The sequence below is a fragment of the Pan troglodytes genome, chromosome 6, assembly GCF_028858775.2.
Source record: "Pan troglodytes isolate AG18354 chromosome 6, NHGRI_mPanTro3-v2.0_pri, whole genome shotgun sequence".
NCBI lineage: Eukaryota > Metazoa > Chordata > Mammalia > Primates > Hominidae > Pan > Pan troglodytes.
Window position 1 is genome coordinate 85,949,309 of NC_072404.2, and position 19,324 is coordinate 85,968,632.

The 19,324-nt window shown below is 46.3% G+C and overlaps 1 protein-coding gene and 1 pseudogene across 5 annotated transcripts in view; both read left to right on the forward strand.

Annotated features, from left to right (window-relative positions):
- Positions 1-5,720, forward strand: part of HIP1 (huntingtin interacting protein 1) — a 204,995-nt gene extending 199,275 nt beyond the window's left edge. For all 5 annotated transcript variants that reach the window (XM_063813768.1, NM_001428067.1, XM_054655850.2 and 2 more), the window contains 1 exon segment: positions 784-5,720. In XM_063813768.1, coding sequence (XP_063669838.1) covers positions 784-836 — 53 coding nt within the window. In that variant the 3' untranslated portion in view covers positions 837-5,720.
- Positions 11,051-19,324, forward strand: part of LOC100613111 (postmeiotic segregation increased 2-like pseudogene) — a 43,060-nt pseudogene continuing 34,786 nt past the window's right edge.

Below are 19,324 nucleotides of genomic sequence, written 5' to 3' on the forward strand. Positions count from 1 at the left end.
GGCCAGCAGAGAGTTGAAAAATGAATAAATAGTGGTCAGTCGAGATCTGGCAGACAGGGACAAGTGAATTACAAGGTTCTGTCTATCTAGAGCCAGTGAAGGGCAACAATTGCCAAAACACAGAAGGGATCAGGTGCTAGGCCGGGCGTGGTGGCTCACGCCTATAATCCCAGCACTTTGGGAGGCTGAGGCGGGCGGATCATGAGGTCAGGAGATCGAGACCATCCTGGCTAACACGGTGAAACCCCGTCTCTACTAAAAATACAAAAAATTAGCCTGGCATGGTGGTGGGCACCTGTAGTCCCAGCTACTCAGGAGGCTGAGGCAGGAGAATGGCGTGAACCTGGGAGGCGGAGCTTGCAGTGAGCCGAGATCACGCCACTGCACTCCAGCCTGGGCGACAGAGCGAGACTCCATCTCAAAAAAAAAAAAAAAAAGAAGGGATCAGGTGCTGAGAAATGGAGTGGCATGGAGTCACATTCAGCCTGCCAGCCCAGAGACTTGCCATCCATCACCTTGAGTCTATATGTTGTTGTCTGCATGTCGAAAGCAGTCAACTTGATCACAGCCAAGATTGTTCACTCTTAGTGGACTCGACTGACTCTGGGCACCAACCATAGACAGATCCTAGTCATTCCTAGACACGAAACTTGGAGACTATGTGATTACACCATGGTTATAATTATAATGTATTTTTGAGCCCCCATGGTGGCAGGTTTTGTTGGTTAAGTGAATGAATGCATTCATGAGTGCTTTGCAACATAAATTATCATTGTCTTTTAGGAACAGAGGCATCTCCACCTACACTGCAAGAAGTGGTAACCGAAAAAGAATAGAGCCAAACCAACACCCCATATGTCAGTGTAAATCCTTGTTACCTATCTCGTGTGTGTTATTTCCCCAGCCACAGGCCAAATCCTTGGAGTCCCAGGGGCAGCCACACCACTGCCATTACCCAGTGCCGAGGACATGCATGACACTTCCAAAGACTCCCTCCATAGCGACACCCTTTCTGTTTGGACCCATGGTCATCTCTGTTCTTTCCCCGCCTCCCTAGTTAGCATCCAGGCTGGCCAGTGCTGCCCATGAGCAAGCCTAGGTACAAAGAGGGGTGGTGGGGGGCAGGGCCACTCAACAGAGAGGACCAACATCCAGTCCTGCTGACTATTTGACCCCCACAACAATGGGTATCCTTAATAGAGGGGCTGCTTGTTGTTTGTTGACAGCTTGGAAAGGGAAGATCTTATGCCTTTTCTTTTCTGTTTTCTTCTCAGTCTTTTCGGTTTCATCATTTGCACAAACTTGTGAGCATCAGAGGGCTGATGGATTCCAAACCAGGACACTACCCTGAGATCTGCACAGTCAGAAGGACGGCAGGAGTGTCCTGGCTGTGAATGCCAAAGCCATTCTCCCCCTCTTTGGGCAGTGCCATGGATTTCCACTGCTTCTTATGGTGGTTGGTTGGGTTTTTTGGTTTTTTTTTTTTTAAGTTTCACTCACATAGCCAACTCTCCCAAAGGGCACACCCCTGGGGCTGAGTCTCCAGGGCCCCCCCACTGTGGTAGCTTCAGCGATGGTGCTGCCCAGGCCTCTCGGTGCTCCATCTCCGCCTCCACACTGACCAAGTGCTGGCCCACCCAGTCCATGCTCCAGGGTCAGGCGGAGCTGCTGAGTGACAGCTTTCCTCAAAAAGCAGAAGGAGAGTGAGTGCCTTTCCCTCCTAAAGTTGAATCCCGGCGGAAAGCCTCTGTCCACCTTTACAAGGGAGAAGACAACAGAAAGAGGGACAAGAGGGTTCACACAGCCCAGTTCCCGTGACCAGGCTCAAAAACTTGATCACATGCTTGAATGGAGCTGGTGAGATCAACAACATTACTTCCCTGCCGGAATGAACTGTCTGTGAATGGTCTCTGTCAAGCGGGCCATCTCCCTTGGCCCAGAGAAGGAGTGTGGGAGTGATTCCCAACTCCTTTCTGCAGACATCTGCCTTGGCATCCTCTTGAATAGGAAGATCGTTCCACCTTCTACGCAATTGACAAACCTGGAAGATCAGATGCAATTGCTCCCATCAGGAAAGAACCCTATACTTGGTTTGCTACCCTTAGTATTTATTACTAACCTCCCTTAAGCAGCAACAGCCTACAAAGAGATGCTTGGAGCAATCAGGACTTCAGGTGTGACTCTAGCAAGGCTCATCTTTCTGCCCGGCTACATCAGCCTTCAAGAATCAGAAGAAAGGCCAAGGTGCTGGACTGTTACTGACTTGGATCCCAAAGCAAGGAGATCATTTGGAGCTCTTGGGTCAGAGAAAATGAGAAAGGACAGAGCCAGCGGCTCCAACTCCTTTCAGCCACATGCCCCAGGCTCTCGCTGCCCTGTGGACAGGATGAGGACAGAGGGCACATGAACAGCTTGCCAGGGATGGGTAGCCCAACAGCACTTTTCCTCTTCTAGATGGACCCCAGCATTTAAGTGGCCTTCTGATCTTGGAAAAACAGCGTCTTCCTTCTTTATCTATAGCAACTCATTGGTGGTAGCCATCAAGCACTTCCCAGGATCTGCTCCAACAGAATATTGCTAGGTTTTGCTACATGACGGGTTGTGAGACTTCTGTTTGATCACTGTGAACCAACCCCCATCTCCCTAGCCCACCCCCCTCCCCAACTCCCTCTCTGTGCATTTTCTAAGTGGGACATTCAAAAAACTCTCTCCCAGGACCTCGGATGACCATACTCAGACGTGTGACCTCCATACTGGGCTAAGGAAGTATCAGCACTAGAAATTGGGCAGTCTTAATGTTGAATGCTGCTTTCTGCTTAGTATTTTTTTGATTCAAGGCTCAGAAGGAATGGTGCGTGGCTTCCCTGTCCCAGTTGTGGCAACTAAACCAATCAGTGTGTTCTTGATGCGGGTCAACATTTCCAAAAGTGGCTAGTCCTCACTTCTAGATCTCAGCCATTCTAACTCATATGTTCCCAATTACCAAGGGGTGGCCGGGCACAGTGGCTCATGCCTGTAATCCCAGCACTTTGAGAGGCTGAGGTGGTTGGATCACCTGAGGTCAGGAGTCCGAGACCAGCCTGTCCAACATGGTGAAACCCCCATCTCTACTAAAAATACCAAAAATTAGCCGAGCGTAGTGACGGGTGCCCATAATCCCAGCTACTCAGGAGGCTGAGACAGGAGAATCACCTGAACCCCAGAGGCAGAGGTTGCAGTGAGCTGAGATCACGCCATTGTACTCCAGCCTGGACAACAAGAGCAAAACTCCGTCTCAAAAAAAAAAAAAAAAAATTACAAATGGGGCAAACAGTCTAGTGTAATGGATTAAATTAAGATTCTCTGCCCAGCTGGGCACAGTGGCACATGCCTGTAATCCCAGAACTTTGGGAGGCCAAGACAGGATGATTGCTTGAGCTCAGGAGTTTGAGACCAGGCTGGGCATCATAGCAAGACCTCATCTCTACTAAAATTCAAAAACAAAATTAGCCGGGCATGATGGTGCATGCCTGTAGTCTCAGCTAGTTGGGGAGCTAAGGTGGGAGAATTGCTTGAGCTTGGGAAGTCGAGGCTGCAGTCAGCCCTGATTGTGCCACTGCACTCCGGCCTGGGTGACAGAGTGAGACCCTGTCTCAAAAAAAAAAAAAAAAAAAAAAAGATTCTGTGTCAGAGCCCAGCCCAGGAGTTTGAGGCTGCAATGAGCCATGATTTCCCACTGCACTCCAGCCTGAGTGACAGAGCGAGACTCCATCTCTTTAAAAACAAACAAAAAATTATCTGAATGATCCTGTCTCTAAAAAGAAGCCACAGAAATGTTTAAAAACTTCATCGACTTAGCCTGAGTCATAACGGTTAAGAAAGCACTTAAACAGAAGCAGAGGCTAATTCAGTGTCACATGAGGAAGTAGCTGTCAGATGTCACATAATTACTTTCGTAATAGCTCAGATTAGAATGGCTACCCCATTCTCTAGACAAAATCAAATTGTCCTATTGTGACTCTTCTAAAAATGAAGATGAAGAGGTATTTAATGACACACCTTGGATTAAAACGGGAATCACATCTTAAAGCTAAAAATGAACCTGCAAGCCTTCTAAATGAGTCACCGAGCATCACTAGTGACAAGTCTCGGGTGAGCGTAAATGGGTCATGACAAGATGGGACAGCAACAAAATCATGGCTTAGGATCGACAAGAAGTTAAAAAACAGCTGCATCTGTTACTTAAGTTTGTAAGACAGTGCCCTGAGACCTCTAGAGAAAAGATGTTTGTTTACTTAAGAGAAAGAGGCCAGACATGGTGTCTCACGCGTTTAATCCCAGCACTTTGGGAGGCAGGGGCGGGTGGATCACCTGAGGTCAGGAGTTCAAGACTAGCCTGGCCAACATGGTGAAACCCCGTCTCTACTAAAAATACAAAAATTAGCCGGGCATGGTGGCAGGTGCCTATAATCCCAGCTACTGGGGAGGCTGAGGCAGGAGAATCACTTGAACCCGGGGGACAGAGTTTGTAGTGAGCCAAGATCGCACCACTGCACTCCAGCCTGGGTCACAGAGTGAGACTCCATCTCAAAAAAAAAAAAAAAGAGAGAGAGAGAGAAAGAAATAGAAGAGAAGAGCCATCTTGGCAGGGTTATTTTATATCTGAGCAAGGAGTTTAAATGAGACTAGTTTAGATTGTCTGCTGATGCAGCCGTCCGTAGCAGTACCCCTAAAATCCCACCAGAATACGGGTCCCTCTAACCCAGTGGCTGGAAGAACCACTGTCTAGAGCAACTTTTCTTGGAACTGTCCCAGCTACCAACTCAGACACCAAGGTTTATGCCACCAGGTAACACGGGGATCACAGGTACATGTCGCTCCGGTCAGATTAGTTGGCTTTGGCCCCTCGACCCTGCGCAGGAGCTAGTTCTCAGCTTGCAGCTGGAAGTTCCCTCTTAGCTCCTTAGTCTAGAGGGGTCTCCTGGCTCCATTTGACCCTGGTCTTTAATAACTGGTCAGCATCTTGCTACCTTCTACCACCTTTCCAAATCTCTGGAAATCCTGCCAGGGAAAGCCTCCAGTTCCAACACTGGCTTTCCAAGCAAACTGGCTTTGCCCTCTCTCTGCCATCCTTGTCCTCCAGAGACTGCACCACCTGTAGCATAGAAAACCACCACCACGGACCTGCCAGCCATCGGCGCAGCAAACCAGCCAGCTGTTTGCTGCCAAATTCCTTCCTCTCCCAGGTCCAGACCAAATACAAGATCAGCACCACACCATGGTGTTGTCAGGAGCCAAAGCAACAGGAAACAATTCAATGCTGTTGGGTTCGATTCTGAGAGTAGATTTTTCCAGACATGTCTTTCAGGTGACCCTCAACTACCTCAGGTTTGAAGGCCCTAAATGAAACTGATTACCACTCATAGGGACAAACCGAGGGGGTTCGGTTACATCTTGGTGATAATGCAATTGTCTCAAACTTAAACTCTTTCACATTTCAGTTTGCAGGGATAGGGTTGGGTTTGTTTTTCTTCTGTTTTTAACCTTTCCCCTGGGTTTCCATTAGGGTAGTTCCTTGAAATGAATTTCATTTTTCACTGAGTGCCTACCTTCCCAGGGCAGGTGGCCACTGGCTTCTGTTTCCCTCCAACAATACTTTTATTATGGTATTAAGACCTTTCTTTGTATAATACATTGCATCTGTGTTTTCAATTTTTCAAATAAATATTTCCGCCTGGCAATGGAGCGTGGTGGTGATTGACCAGCCAGCGTGGCTCTGAGGTATAGGCTCCAGTGAGAAGCCTGCATTTGTATCCTGGGGTTCATGGAATCCACTTAGCCCCACACCTCTGGGAATATATCTTAGAAATATTAGTTTGAGCCGGGTGTGGTGGCTCACACCAGTAATCCCAGCTCTTAGGGAGGCAGAGGCAGGAGGATAGCTTGAGCCCAGAAGTTAAGAGACCTGCCTGGAAAATATAGTGAGAAGCTGTTCTCCACAAAAAGGAGAAAAAAAAAAGAAATATTAGTTTGATATTGGGCATCGTGGCTCATGCCTGTAATCCCAGCAATTTGGGAGCCCACAGTGGGAGGATCACTTGAGTGCAGGAGTTTGGGAGCAACCTGGGCAACATAGCAAGACCCCGTCTACAACAAAATTAACTGGGAATGGTAGCATATGCCTGTAGTCCCAGCTGCTTGGGAGGCTGAGTCAGGAGGCTCACTTCAGCCCAGGAGGTTGAGGCTGCAGTGATCACGCCATTGCACTCCACCCTGGGCAACAGAGCAAGACCCTGTCTCTTGAAAAAAAAAAAAGACATTTGTTTGCACTTCTTAAACATGTTCCATCCTCCCTGTACGCTCTCCTGTCCATGGGAATGATCAAATAGAAAGTCCCGAAGTGGGCCAAGGACTGTGGCTCACACCTGTAATCCCAGCAGTTTGGGAGACCGATGCGGGCGGATCACCTGAGGTCGGGAGTTCAAGACCAGCCTAACCAACATGGAGAAACCCCATCTCTACTAAAAATACAAAATTAGCCAAGTGTGGTGACATATGTCTGTAGTCCCAGCTACTCGGGAGGCTGAGGCAGGAGAATCACTTGAACCCAGGAGGCGGAGGTTGTGGTAAGCCGAGATCACGCCACTGCATTCCAGTCTGGGCAACAAGAGCGAAACTCCGTCTCAAAAAAAAAAAAAAGTCCCGAAGTGGTTAACACTGCCATTTAGGCTGGGCATGGTGATTCATGCCTGTAATCCCAGCACTTTGGGAGGCCAAGGCATTTGAGACCAGCCCGGGCAACATGGCAAAACCCTGTCTCTATAAAAAATACAAAAAAAAAAAAAAAATAGCTGGGCATGGTGGTGTGCACCTGTACCCCCAGCTTCTAGGGAGGGCGAGATGGGAGAATCATGTGAGCCCGTGGAGAGGTCCAGGCTGCGGTAAGCCATGACTGTGCTACTGCACTCCAACCTGGATGACAGAGACCGTGTCTAAAAAAACATAATATTAAAAAAAAAAAAAAAAACTTGTCATATAGATCAGGTCTCATAAAATCTGGGGGTTCAGTCTGTGGCTCCTCCCTCTGCACCCTTGCGATGCAAATTAACCTATTACCTTAAAATGAGATGTGACCAATTCTGCTCAGAGACAGAAGCTACTGGTCAAAGGGATTCAGAGCAAACCAGTCACAGCTACCAGAGGATTTACAGAGGGAGCTAACAGAGCCGGGCTGGGCTGCAGAGCGACCTTTCCACAGCACGCTGCAACCTAATACAGTGTGTTAAGCCAGGGGACCTACAGGGGAGACACAGATTGGGAAAGGCTGGGCTTGGTAAGCAGGAGAATTGGTCCAAATGACTCATCACATAAGGAGAGAATGAGGCAGGTAATCAGAAGCTAGCATCTCTAACTAAGGAGATCAAAGAACCAGTGGGATCACCTTGCTCAGTGGGAAGGTGATCTGGATAAATACCAAAGACGGGGACACTTGCCTGCAGCTGGGCTTTTCTGCTCCCAGTGACAGAATGCCAAAGTGAGCCTGCTCCATTTAAAGCATAGGCTGGGCACAATGACTCATGCCTGTAATCCCAGCACTTTAGGAGGCCCAAGCAGGTGGATCACTTGAGTCCAAGAATTCAAGACCAGCCTGGGCAACATGAAGAAACCCTATCTCTGCAAAAAATACAAAAAGCTAGCTGGGTGTGGTGGCACATGCCTGTAGTCACAGCTACTTGGGAGACTGAGGCAGGAGGATTGCTTGAGCCCGGGAGGCAGAGGTTGCAGTGAGCTATGATGGTGCCACTGCACACTCCAGCCTGGGTGACAGAGTCAGACATTGTCTCAAAAAAAAAAAAAAAAAAACCATCTTGAACTGTCCTTTAAAAGCTCTACTAGGCTGGGCACAGTGGCTCATGCCTGTAATCCCAGCACTTTGGGAGGCCAAGGCGGAGGATCACTTGAGGTCCGGAGTTCAAAACCGGCCTGGCCAACGTGGTGAAACCCCATTTCTACTAAAAATACAAAAATTAGCTGGGTGTGGCGACATGCGCCTGTAATCCCAGCTACTCGGGAAGCTGAGGCATAAGAATTGCTTGAACCTGGGAGGCAGAGGTTGCAGCGAGCCAAGATCACGCCACTGCACTCCAACCTGGGCAACAGAGCAAGCCTCTCTCTCAAAAAAATAAAAAATAAAAGGTCTATTCAATTGTGCAGACAAGGGAAAGCAGTTGATTGGCTTTAGGCAAAGGGGTGACATGATGAGATTTGCATTCTGAAAAGACCATTCTGGTTGCAGTATGGAGGACAGAGTGGCGTGGAGCTGGAGTAGACAGGGGAAACCGACAAGGAAGTTATTGTCATAGTCCAGGCAAAGGGTGATGGCATGTGAGACAGGATAGTGGCAGGAGAGACAGGAGAAATGGCAGGCCAGAGAGACACATGGCAGGTAAAATGGACATGGACAGACAGGAGTTGGGTTACATAGAAGGGGGCTAGGGAAGGAGCTTTTAGGGAGGGGTCCTGCGTTTCTGGATTGTGAAATTAGTGGTGCCATCTACCTGGAAGAAGGCCAGGCTCAGCATAGATATTATGATATTATGTTTTGAGCTGAATTGCTTTTTTTTGAGACAGAATCTACACTCCGTTTTCCAGGCTGGAGTACAGTGGCACAATCTCAGCTCACTGCAACCTCCACCTCCAGGGTTCAAGCAATTCTCCTGCCTCAGCCTCCCAAGGAGCTGGGATTACAAGCGCCCGACACCACACCCGGCTAACTTTTTGTATTTTTAGTAGAGACCAGGTTTCACCATGTTGGCCAAGCTGGTTTCGAATTCCTGACCTCAAGTGATCATCCCACCTCAGCCTCCCAAAGTGCTGGGATCACAGGCGTGAGCCACGGCATCCAGTCTGAATTGCCTTTTTTTTTTTTTTTTTTTTAAAAAGGCCGGGACAGGAGATTTTACGCTGTCACACAGGCCGGGGTGCAGTGGCCCAGTCATAACTCACTGCAGCCTCCAGATCCTGGCCTCAAGCAATCATCCTGCCTCTGCCTCCCAAAGTGCTGGAATTATAGGTGTGAGCTACCACACCTGGCCTCAGCTGAGTTGCCTTTGAAACATTCCCATGAAGATGCAAAGTTTAACTCAGAGAAGTCAGAGGTTATGGGAATTGAATCGTACCTAAAGCCATAACAGAAGGAAAGAGTACAAGAAAAGAAAAGGGTCCATAATGGAGCCTTGAGGATTTTCTCTATTTAAAACAACTGAGGCCAGGCACGGTGGCTCACGCCTGTAATCCCAGCACTTCGGAAGGCCGAGGCAGGTGGATCACCTGAGGTCAGGAGTTCAAGACCAGCCTAACATGGAGAAACCACCCCACCCCCCACTAAAAATACAAAATTAGCCAGGCGTGGTGGCGCATGCCTGTAATACCAGCTACTCGGAAGGCTGAGGCAGGAGAATTGCTTGAACCCGGGAGGCAGAGGTTGCTATGAGCCAAGAACGCACCATTGCACTCCAACCTGGGCAACGAGAACGAAACTCTGTCTCAAAATAAATAAATAAATAAATAAATAAATAAATAAATAAATAAATAAATAAAATAACCAACTTTAGGATGGGTGCAGTGGCTCACGCCTGTAATCTCAGCACTTTGGGAGGCCGAGGTGGGCGGATCACCTGAGTTCAGGAGTTCAAGACCAGCCTGGCCAACATGGCGAAACCCCATCTCTACTAAAAATACAAAAATTAGCTGGGCGTGGTGGTGGGTGCCTGTAACCCCAGCTACTCGGGAGGCTGAGACAGAAGAAGAACTGCTTCAACCCAGGCGGTGGAGGTTGCAGTGAACTGAGATCGCGCCACTGCACTCCAGCCTGGGTGACAGAGTGAGACTCCATATCAAAAAAATGATAATAATAAAAATAAATAAATAAAAAATAAAATAACCAAGTTTAATGTATTTTTACTACAGTCAGTTTCTTAGTTCATTTGTACTGCTTTAACAGTACCTGAGACCTGGTAATTTAAAAAGAACGGAAGTTGGCCGGGCACAGTGGCTCACACCTATAATCTCAGCACTTTGGGAGGCTCAGGTGAGTGGATCACTTGAGTCCAGGAGTTCAAGACCACTCTGGGCAACATAGGGAGACTCCATCTCTACAAAAAATAATAATAATAAATAGCCAGGTGTGGTGGTGCACACCTGTAGTCCCAGCTACATGGGAGGCTGAGGTGAGTGGATCCAGGTACAGCACTTAAACACTCCTGACAATGAGTGCTGACAAAGAAAAACTGAGCAAAAGTGGAATTCGAGAGAACTCGAATTTAGCCCAGCTAAATTTTGTATTTTTAGTAGAGACAGGGTTTCATCATGTTGGCCAGGATGGTCTCTATCTCTTGACCTCGCGATCCGCCCGCCTCGGCCTCCCAAAGTGCAGGGATTACAGGCGTGAGCCACCGCGCCCGGCTACAAGTTCTTTTTTCTTTTTGTTCCTTGGAAAGCATCGCTGGGCAATTATCCTGTCCTAGGATTTGAGTGAAACTTCTCTTAGCATTTCAGCGCAGTGACCAAGAGACACCCTTTCCTTTCCTTCTCCTTACGGGAAACTCGGTTCTAACCCAGAGGACTTGGGCTCCAGGACCCAGTAAGGCAGCCCTGGACTTGACCCTAAAAGGGAGTAAAGACAAACGTGAAGATCAGTCCGGTGTTCAGGGCTGCCAGAGCTCATAGCCTGGAGTTTCTTATCCTCTAGGCGGGGTAGAGACATTTAAAACGGCCCCTAAACTTGTGAGTCGCATAGGCTCATGGGAAATAGAGTCCAGTACTTGTCCTGAGACCAGCAGTGGGCCCTGGCAGGCGGACTTCCGGTGCACTCCTGCGCGTGTGCACCTCTCCCGGCGTGCGTGTTCGGGCATGCGCGCTGCCGCCGCGCTGCCCTCGCTTCCTGTGAGTCTTCAGGTCGCCGCTTGCTCTAGTTCCTAGGGTTTGGCCTGCAGTGGACGAGCATCGCATAGCCTGCGGGGCTGGACGCTGACCGCCCGGGCCAGCACCTAGGCGGACGCGGAGCTGTGCAGACCAGGGTTCGCGCGGGCCGGGTGGAGGCTCAAGCGGGGACCCCGGAGTGTGAGCCCCGGAGTCGGCGGCGCTGGGGCCAGAGGGGCCGGGAGGGAGTCGGCTGAGGTGGCGGCGGAGGCGAAGGGGCGGCGGGACCCGGGCCTGGCCCGTATGTGTCCTTGGCGGCCTAGACCAGGCCGTCGCTGTATGGTGAGCCCCAGGGAGGCGGATCTGGGCCCCCAGAAGGACACCCGCCTGGATTTGCCCCGTAGGCCCGGCCCGGGCCCCTCGGGAGAAGAACAGCCTTGGTGAGGTGGACAGGAGGGGACCTCGTGAGCAGACACGCGCGCCAGCGACAGCAGCCCCGCCCCGGCCTCTCGGGAGCCGGGGGGCAGAGGCTGCGGAGCCCCAGGAGGGTAAGTATTGGATTTTCGGGCCCAGAGCGAGAAGGGCCTGGGTGAAGTCACCGTGTGTTGGGGACCTTTGAGTGTGGGGCAGGGGGAGGGTCCCGATCGCTTGCAGGAGAGACGTGTGTTTGGGTTCGAGGGCAGGGTCCGGCTGCACCGAACAGGCGCTGCATGGGAAGATCTGGGAGGACGAGGCTTACGGGGGCGTGGAGGGTGTCTCCACCCTCAGCTGCGGACGTCGTCTCCACTCCCCCCTAACCCCTAACAGCCCTTCCTCCTCCTCTCCGTGCTCCAGATTTCGACCGCCTCTAAACGTCCCTCAGCACCTCTGTTTTCTCATTTAAGTGTCTGCTGATTCGCCCCTTAGATCTGCCCTGGGAGAATCGTAGTAATGCAGGAACAGTCTGCAGGGATTCTCTGCTGCTGCCTCAGTTGCTAGGGGAAGAGACTGGGCCTTAGCAGGTGGGTGACTTGACCAGGTCACTGGCTTTGTGGATGGAATTACTCATAGTAGAACTCAGGAGTCTTATCTCCCAGGCCAGTGTTCTTTCTCCCGTATCCTAGTTTTCTTAATAGAAGATTATTAGGTGCAGCAATAACCAAGTTCAGTTAGATAATTTAGAAACAAAACCATATTTTATACACATTTCATTTCTGAGAGCTCACATATTCAATTCCTATGGCTTCTTTGATTTTAAGCAGTTTAGAGAGACAATAAGAAAACGTGGGCCGGATGCAGTGGCTCACACCTGTAATCCCAGCACTTTGCGGGCCTAGAGCAGGAGTATCCCTTGAGACCAGGAGTTAGAGACCAGCCTAGGCAACATAGGGAGACCCTGACTCTACAAAAAATACAAAAGCAGCCAGGCATGCTGGGATGCACCTGTGGTCCTAACTACTCAGGAGGCTGAAGTGGGAGGATGGATGGAGCCCAGGAGGTCGAGGCTGCAGAGAGCCGTGAATGCACCACTGCACTCCAGCCTGGGTGGCAGATTGAGACCCTGTCTCAGCAAACAAACCACAAAAATCATGAGCCGTATAATGGGAAATTTTTTTCTTTTTGCACGTTGTACTTGATGGCAGACCATGTTACCCATGAGAGTCTTAGCTCACCTAATTACTATCTGATTATCTTAGAGTTACAAAGTTACAAGTGCATGCTTCCCCTATCACTTTTTTTTTTTTTTTTTTTTTGAGACAGTATCTCTCACCCAGTCTGGAGTGCAACAGCGTGGTCTCCGCTCACTGCAACCTCCACCTCCCAGATTTAAATGATTCTTGTGCCTCAGCCTCCTGAGTAGCTGGGACTACAGGCATGTGACACTATGCCTGGCTAATTTTTTTGCTATTTTTAAGTAGAGACGGGGTTTTGCCATGTTGGCCCGAGGCAGGTGGATCACTTGAGGCCAGAATTCAAGACCAGCCTGGCCAATGTGGTGAAACCCTGTATGACTCTTTTAGGCCCTTCTGAGTGTTTGTAGGCTGAGTGTTCACAGGGTGTTAACCTGTTTGAGCTTTCTTTTGTGGTTCGTAATGCAGGAGATTTCTGCCTTTGCAGGCCGGAGCACTCGTGACTTCAGTGACCTGCTTCTGCCCCTCTAGGTCTATCAGCCACAGTCTCTGCATGTTTCCAAGAGCAGCAGAAAATGAACACATTGCAGGTGAGTTTTCCTGCTTGTGTATATGTTCCTCAACTTTATTTTATGATGCATTTTAAGAGGCTTGTAAGGATTCATACTTTTTTTTTTTTTTGAGATGCAGTCTTGCTCTATTGCCCAGCCTGCAGTGCAGTGGCATGATCTTGCTTCACTGCCACCTCCACCTCCTGGGTTCAAGCGATTCTCCTGTCTCAGCCTCCAGAGTAGCTGGGATTACAGGCATGCGCCACCATGCCTAGCTAATTTTTTTTTTTTTTGAGACGGAGTCTCACTCTGTTGCCCAGGCTGGAGTGCAGTGGCGTGATCTCGGCTCACTGCAAGCTCCGCCTCCTGGGTTCACGCCATTCTCCTGCCTCAGCCTCCTGAGCAGCTGGGACTATAGGCGCCCGCCACCGCGCCTGGCTAATTTTTTTTTTTTTTTTGTATTTTTAGTAGAGACGGGGTTTCATTGTGGTCTTGATCTGCTGACCTCGTGATCCACCCGCCTCGGCCTCCCAAAGTGCTGGGATTACAGGCGTGAGCCACCGTGTGCAGCCAATTTTTTGTATTTTTAGAAGAGACAGGGTTTCACCGTGTTGGCCAGGCTGGTCTCAAACTCCTGACCTCAGGTGATCCTCCCACCTCAGCCTCCCAAAGTGCTGGGATTACAGGCATGAGCCACCACGCCCAGCCAGGATTCATACTTTAAAATGGGAATGTGGAAATAGACATTATCCTGTAAAATATAGTTAGTGTGGCAGATCAGCACCAAAAATGATTTGTGAAGCTTGTATGTATGGGTAGTATATTTTAAGGCTGTTGAAATTGAGCCGCACCCAGGACTGATATTCTTGGCAGTCATCACAAAAGGAAAATGCCATCTGTATTAGTCCATTCTCACACTGCTATAGAGAAATAACCAAGACTGGGTAATTTATAAAGAAAAGAGGTTTAATTGGCTCACACCTGCAGGCTCTATCATGGGAAGCATGGCTGGGGAGGCCTCAGGAAACTTACAGTCATGGTGGAAGGTGAAGGAAAAGCGGGTACATCTTCATCACCAGAGGAGAAGGAAGAAGGAGGGGGAGGCACTACACACTTTTAAACAACCACATCTTGTGATAACTCACTCAGTATCAGCACCAAAAGGGAAATTGTCACCATGATCCAATCACCTCCCACCAGGTCCCACCTCCAACATTGGGGATTACAATTGAATATGAGATTTGGGAGGCGACACAAACTGAAACCATATCACCATCCATGACATGATTTGCATTGATTATAAGGAGAAACCAATTTTGTTACTTGTGGATTTAAAAGATATTCTAGGACTTGGAAAAGTTTCTTCATTCAAGTTGATATAATTGTGGATAGCTTTCCTAATAACAACCATTAAATTACTGTAACTTATGGCTTATTCTTGGTGCTTATGTAAGCAGAGGGCCTGCTGCCCAAGGAGAACTTGGTGCATATAATTTTTCCAGGGACAGAAATATTGTGATCCAAGTAAACAGAATTCTGTTTTTACTGTTGAGTCCTAGATCATGGGGGGAATGAATGACATGATCATCCTTCAGATATTTGTTCGTCTTTTTGTTTGGGTTGCACAGCAAACAATACAAACAGTTACTCTCTTGTGAAGATTTCCTCATTTCTGTTTCTCATTTCAGTTCTCAGTGTTTTCGTTTTGTCCTTTTCACTTTGCTGAGTCAGTCAGTAAAGATGACCAGTGATTTAATTGCAGTCAAATCCAGCGGGCATTTCCTAGCCCCTTCCTCACAGGACCCTTTGTCTGCCTTTGACATCCGTTACTTCCAAACTGATCTTTTCTCCATGGAGTCTCTCTTTTCTTGGCTCTTAAAAAGATTCATCTGTAAGTATTTCTGTTTGTCTTTAAATGGTGAAGTCTTTTGTTTTGTTTCTTTTTTTCTTTTTTTGAGATAGGGTCTTGCTGTGTCATCCAGGCTGGAGTGTAGACGTGATCAAAACTCACTGCAGCCTCAATCTCCTGGGCTCATGCGATCCTCCTGCCTCAGCCTTCCACGTAGCTGGGACTACAGATGCACGCTGCCACACCTGGCTAGTTTTTTTTGTATTTTAGTAGAGACTGGCTTTCACCGTGTCACACAGGCTGGTGTCGAACTCCTGAGCTCAGGCAGTCTGCCTGCCTCAGCCTCCCAAAGTGCTAGGATTACAGGCGTGAGCCACTGCTCCTGGCCTAGAGATGTATTCTCACCGTATTGCTCAGGCTGGTCTCAAACTCCTGGCCTCAAGCGATCCTTTCACTTTGGCCTCCCAAAGTGCTAGGATTACAGGTGTAAGCCACCACACCTGGCCAATAAAGAATTTTTTTAAAGGGGCTAGGAATAACCCATAATACTCTCTTCCTTAATACACGTGGCAGTTGCGTTAAATCTTTTAATAGTTCCCATAGTATGTCTCCTGCGTGCTCATTGTTTTGAAGAAACTGGGTTGGTTATCCTCAGTTTGGATTGTGTTACCCTTGTTTCACCTTAGCAAATTTTTAAAAAATATCTCATATGCCTTGTAAAATTGGTAGTTTGATCTAGAAGTCTAATCAAGTTTATGTTCAGTTCTTTTCACACAACTATACCATACGTGGCATTTGTCTACTTCTGGAGGCACGTGTTACCTTCTTTGTTTTTGTGAAGTTAAGAACTATTGACTGTTGATGATTGCTGTGATTTACTATTGCTGTGATTTACTAGTTCATTAGGGGAGGCAAAATGGTGATCTGCTAATTCTACCATTTATTCTTTATTTACTAGCCAAAATATGTTTCTTTTCTTTTCTTTTTTTGGAGACAGAGTCTCACTCTGTTGCCCAGGCTGGCGCATTTATGGCTCACTGCAGCCTCAAACTCCTGTGCTCAAGTGATCCTCCCACTTCAGCCTCCCAAGTAGCTGGGAGTGTAGTCATGTGGCACAATGCCCAGCTGATTTTTTAAGTTTTAGTAGAGACAGGTTTCTCTATGTTGCCCAGGCTGGTCTTGAACTGGGCTCAAGTGATCCTCTTCTTTGACCTCCCAGTGTTGGGATAATAGGCATGAGCCACCACGGCTGGCCTAGAATACTTTTCTAAAGATAAATTTCTATTCTCTATTTGTTTATGTAATTCATGCAGGAAAGACAGTTTCTATAATATTGAGTAGGCTTCTAAGCGGGAAGGTTTTTTTGTTTTGTTACCATTATGAGCTCATGGGTTTAAACAGATAGTAAATATTTCAGTACATAGAAGTTGTGATTCTTTTTGAAAATTAAGTGGTTCCATCTTTGGCCAGACGGAATCCCTTTAAGTTGGTTTCTGAGTCCTTTTGAAATATAGTTGATATATTTGATAGCAAATGTATAATATATATTTGATAGCATTATTTTCTATTCAGCATTTTATTTTGAAATCATTTCAAATTTTCAGAAAAATTGCAAGGATTTTACAAAGAAATCCCAGATACTTCCTTTTGTTCAGACACTTCATTCTTAACATTTTCCCACATTAATCATTTATATGCATATATACATATGTGTGTATATATATTTTCTGAACTATTTGAGAGTGGGAATGTCATGCCTTTTTACCCTATAAAGTTTTAGATTATATCTCATAAAATCAAGAACATTCTGTTAAATATCCATAGCACAGTAATTGAATTCAGGAAATTTATCATTTATTTAATACTTTTATCTGTAGTTCATTTTCCAGTTTGGCCAATTTCCCAGTAATTTCCCTTATAGCAATTTTTAATTTTTGGTAGAAGATTCAGTCTAGGACTGTTAATTGCCTTTAGTTTTCATGCTTTTTAAGTCTGTTTAATATGGATTTGTTCCTCAGTGCCATTATAATATTTGAAGAATACAGGCCAGTGATTTTATAGAAGTCTTTAAATTTAGGTTTCCCTGATCTTTCTTCATGATTAGATTTAGACTGAATTTTTGTCTGGAATACTACATGGAACCTCTTAAATTTATGGCTCATAATAGGATCTGTCTTGGGAAAATTCTGTGCATGCCTGAGAAGATGGCTTGTTCTGCTCTGGTTGGGTGGAGTGTTTGATAAATGTTAATGAGATCAAGTTGGTTGGTTGTGTTGTTCAGGTGTACTATATCCTTGTTGATTGTGTGCCCACTTGTATCAATTGTGGGGGAGAGGGGATTGAAATCTGCTGCAGTTGTGGTTCTGTTTCTCTTTGTAATTTTACCAATTTTTGCTTTATGTGTTATATTAGATACATAAATGTTCAAGGTTATTATGTCCTGTTGATTAATTAACCACTTTGTAAAATGGCCTTCCTTATCCCTGCTAATATTCCAGGCTGTGAAATTTGCTTTGTTATTTATGAAGCATTCTTTTGAGTAATGCATGCATGCTATATCTTATTCCATCCTTTTACTTTTAACCTATTTGCATCTTTATATCTAAAGTATTATTTCTTGTAGGCAGCAAGATTTGGATCTTGCTTGTATTCATCAGTCTATTTCTGTCTCATAATTGGGGATGTATAGACCGTTTACATGTAATGTGATTATTGATAAAACGAGTTAGGTTATAGTCCATTGTCTTTGCTTTCTTTTAGTCTCATCTTCTTTGTTTCTTTTTAAAATGTCTCTGTTTGTCTTCCTTCCTTTTGATTAGTTGAGAATTTTTTATGATTCTACTTTATATCTTTTGTTGGGTTTTTGGCTATCACACTGTTATTATTTTAGTGGGTTAGAATTTATAGTATGCAGCCTTAATTATCATAGTTTATTCTTAAGTAATATACCATTTTTCTTAGAGTAAGAGAAGCTTACAATAGGACACTTCCATTTCTCTCCTCTTGGTCTTTACACCATTGTTCATTTCATTTTTACAGGTGGTATCAGTGCCACACACTATCTATTACGTTGTTGTTAATTAAACAGTATTTATTTATTTATTTATTTTGAGACAGAGTCTCACTCTGTCCCCCAGGCTGGAGTGCAGGGGTGCGATCTCGGCTCACTGCAACCTCTACCTCCTGGGTTCAAGGGATTCTCCTGCCTCAGCCTCCCGGGTAGCTGGGATTACAGACACCTACCACCACGCCCGGCTAATTTTTGTATTTTTAGTAGAGATGAGGTTTCGCCATGTTGGCCAGGCTGGTTTCGAACTCCTGACCTCAGGTGACCTGTCCGCCTCAGCCTCCCAAGGTGCTGGGATAACAGGTGTGAGCCACCACACTTGGCCCAGGTATCTTTGAAAGAGATTTAAGTCATGAGAGAAAATACACAGTTACCATTTCTGGTACTCTTCATTCCTTTATGTAAATCTAAATTTTTATTTTCTGTCATTTTACTTCTGCCTGAAGGGCTCTCTTTAACATTTCTTCTAGTTGATGATGAATTCTTGTAGGTCTGCAAATGTCTTCATTGTGTCTTTGCTTTTAAAGGTGTTTTTGCTGGATTTTTCTCCACAGTGCTTTAAATATGTTTCTCTGTTGTCTTCCTGCTTACATTTTTTTCTAAGAGAAATCTGATCTCATACTCATGTTTGTTCCCCTATATATAACATGTCTTTTTTTCTTCCCCCCTTATTGTTTTAAACTTTTTATCACTAGTTTTGGACAATTTGATTGCAATATGTCATGGTATCTTTTTTTCATGTTTCTGTTTTGGGGATCATTGAACTTCTTGGATCTTGGGTTTATGGTGTCATCACTTGGGGAACATTTTTATCATTATTTCTTCAAGTACCCGCCACCTCCCCTCCATTGATTCTTGTTGCCTGTATATTAGGCCATTGAAAATTTCCCACAACATACTGTTGCTCTTTATTTGCTTTTAATTCTTTTTTCTCTGTTTCATTTTATGTAACTTCTGTTGCTGTCTTTATATTCACTAATCTCTTTTTTCCACGATGCTGTTCATCTTGTCCAGTATAATTTTCATCTCAGATATCGTAGTTTCTATCTGTAGAAGGTTAGCATGGGTCTTTTTCACATCTTGCCTGTCTCAATTTTTTTGAACATTTGGAATAGAATGATGAACTCTCTCAGTGCTCTGTGCCAGTTGTAAACTCTGTGTCAATTCTGGGCCAGTTTTGATGGACTGATTGTTTTCCTTCTGGGTTGTAGTTTCCTGCCCATTTTCCCAACTCGCAGCTCTTTCTCCTCACATCTGCCTCTGTTCTTCTTCCCTGCTCCGTGGCCTGGAGTCACTCAAGGCAGAAGTTGATTTGTTCACCTTGTTTATTTCCCATCACTCATAGATA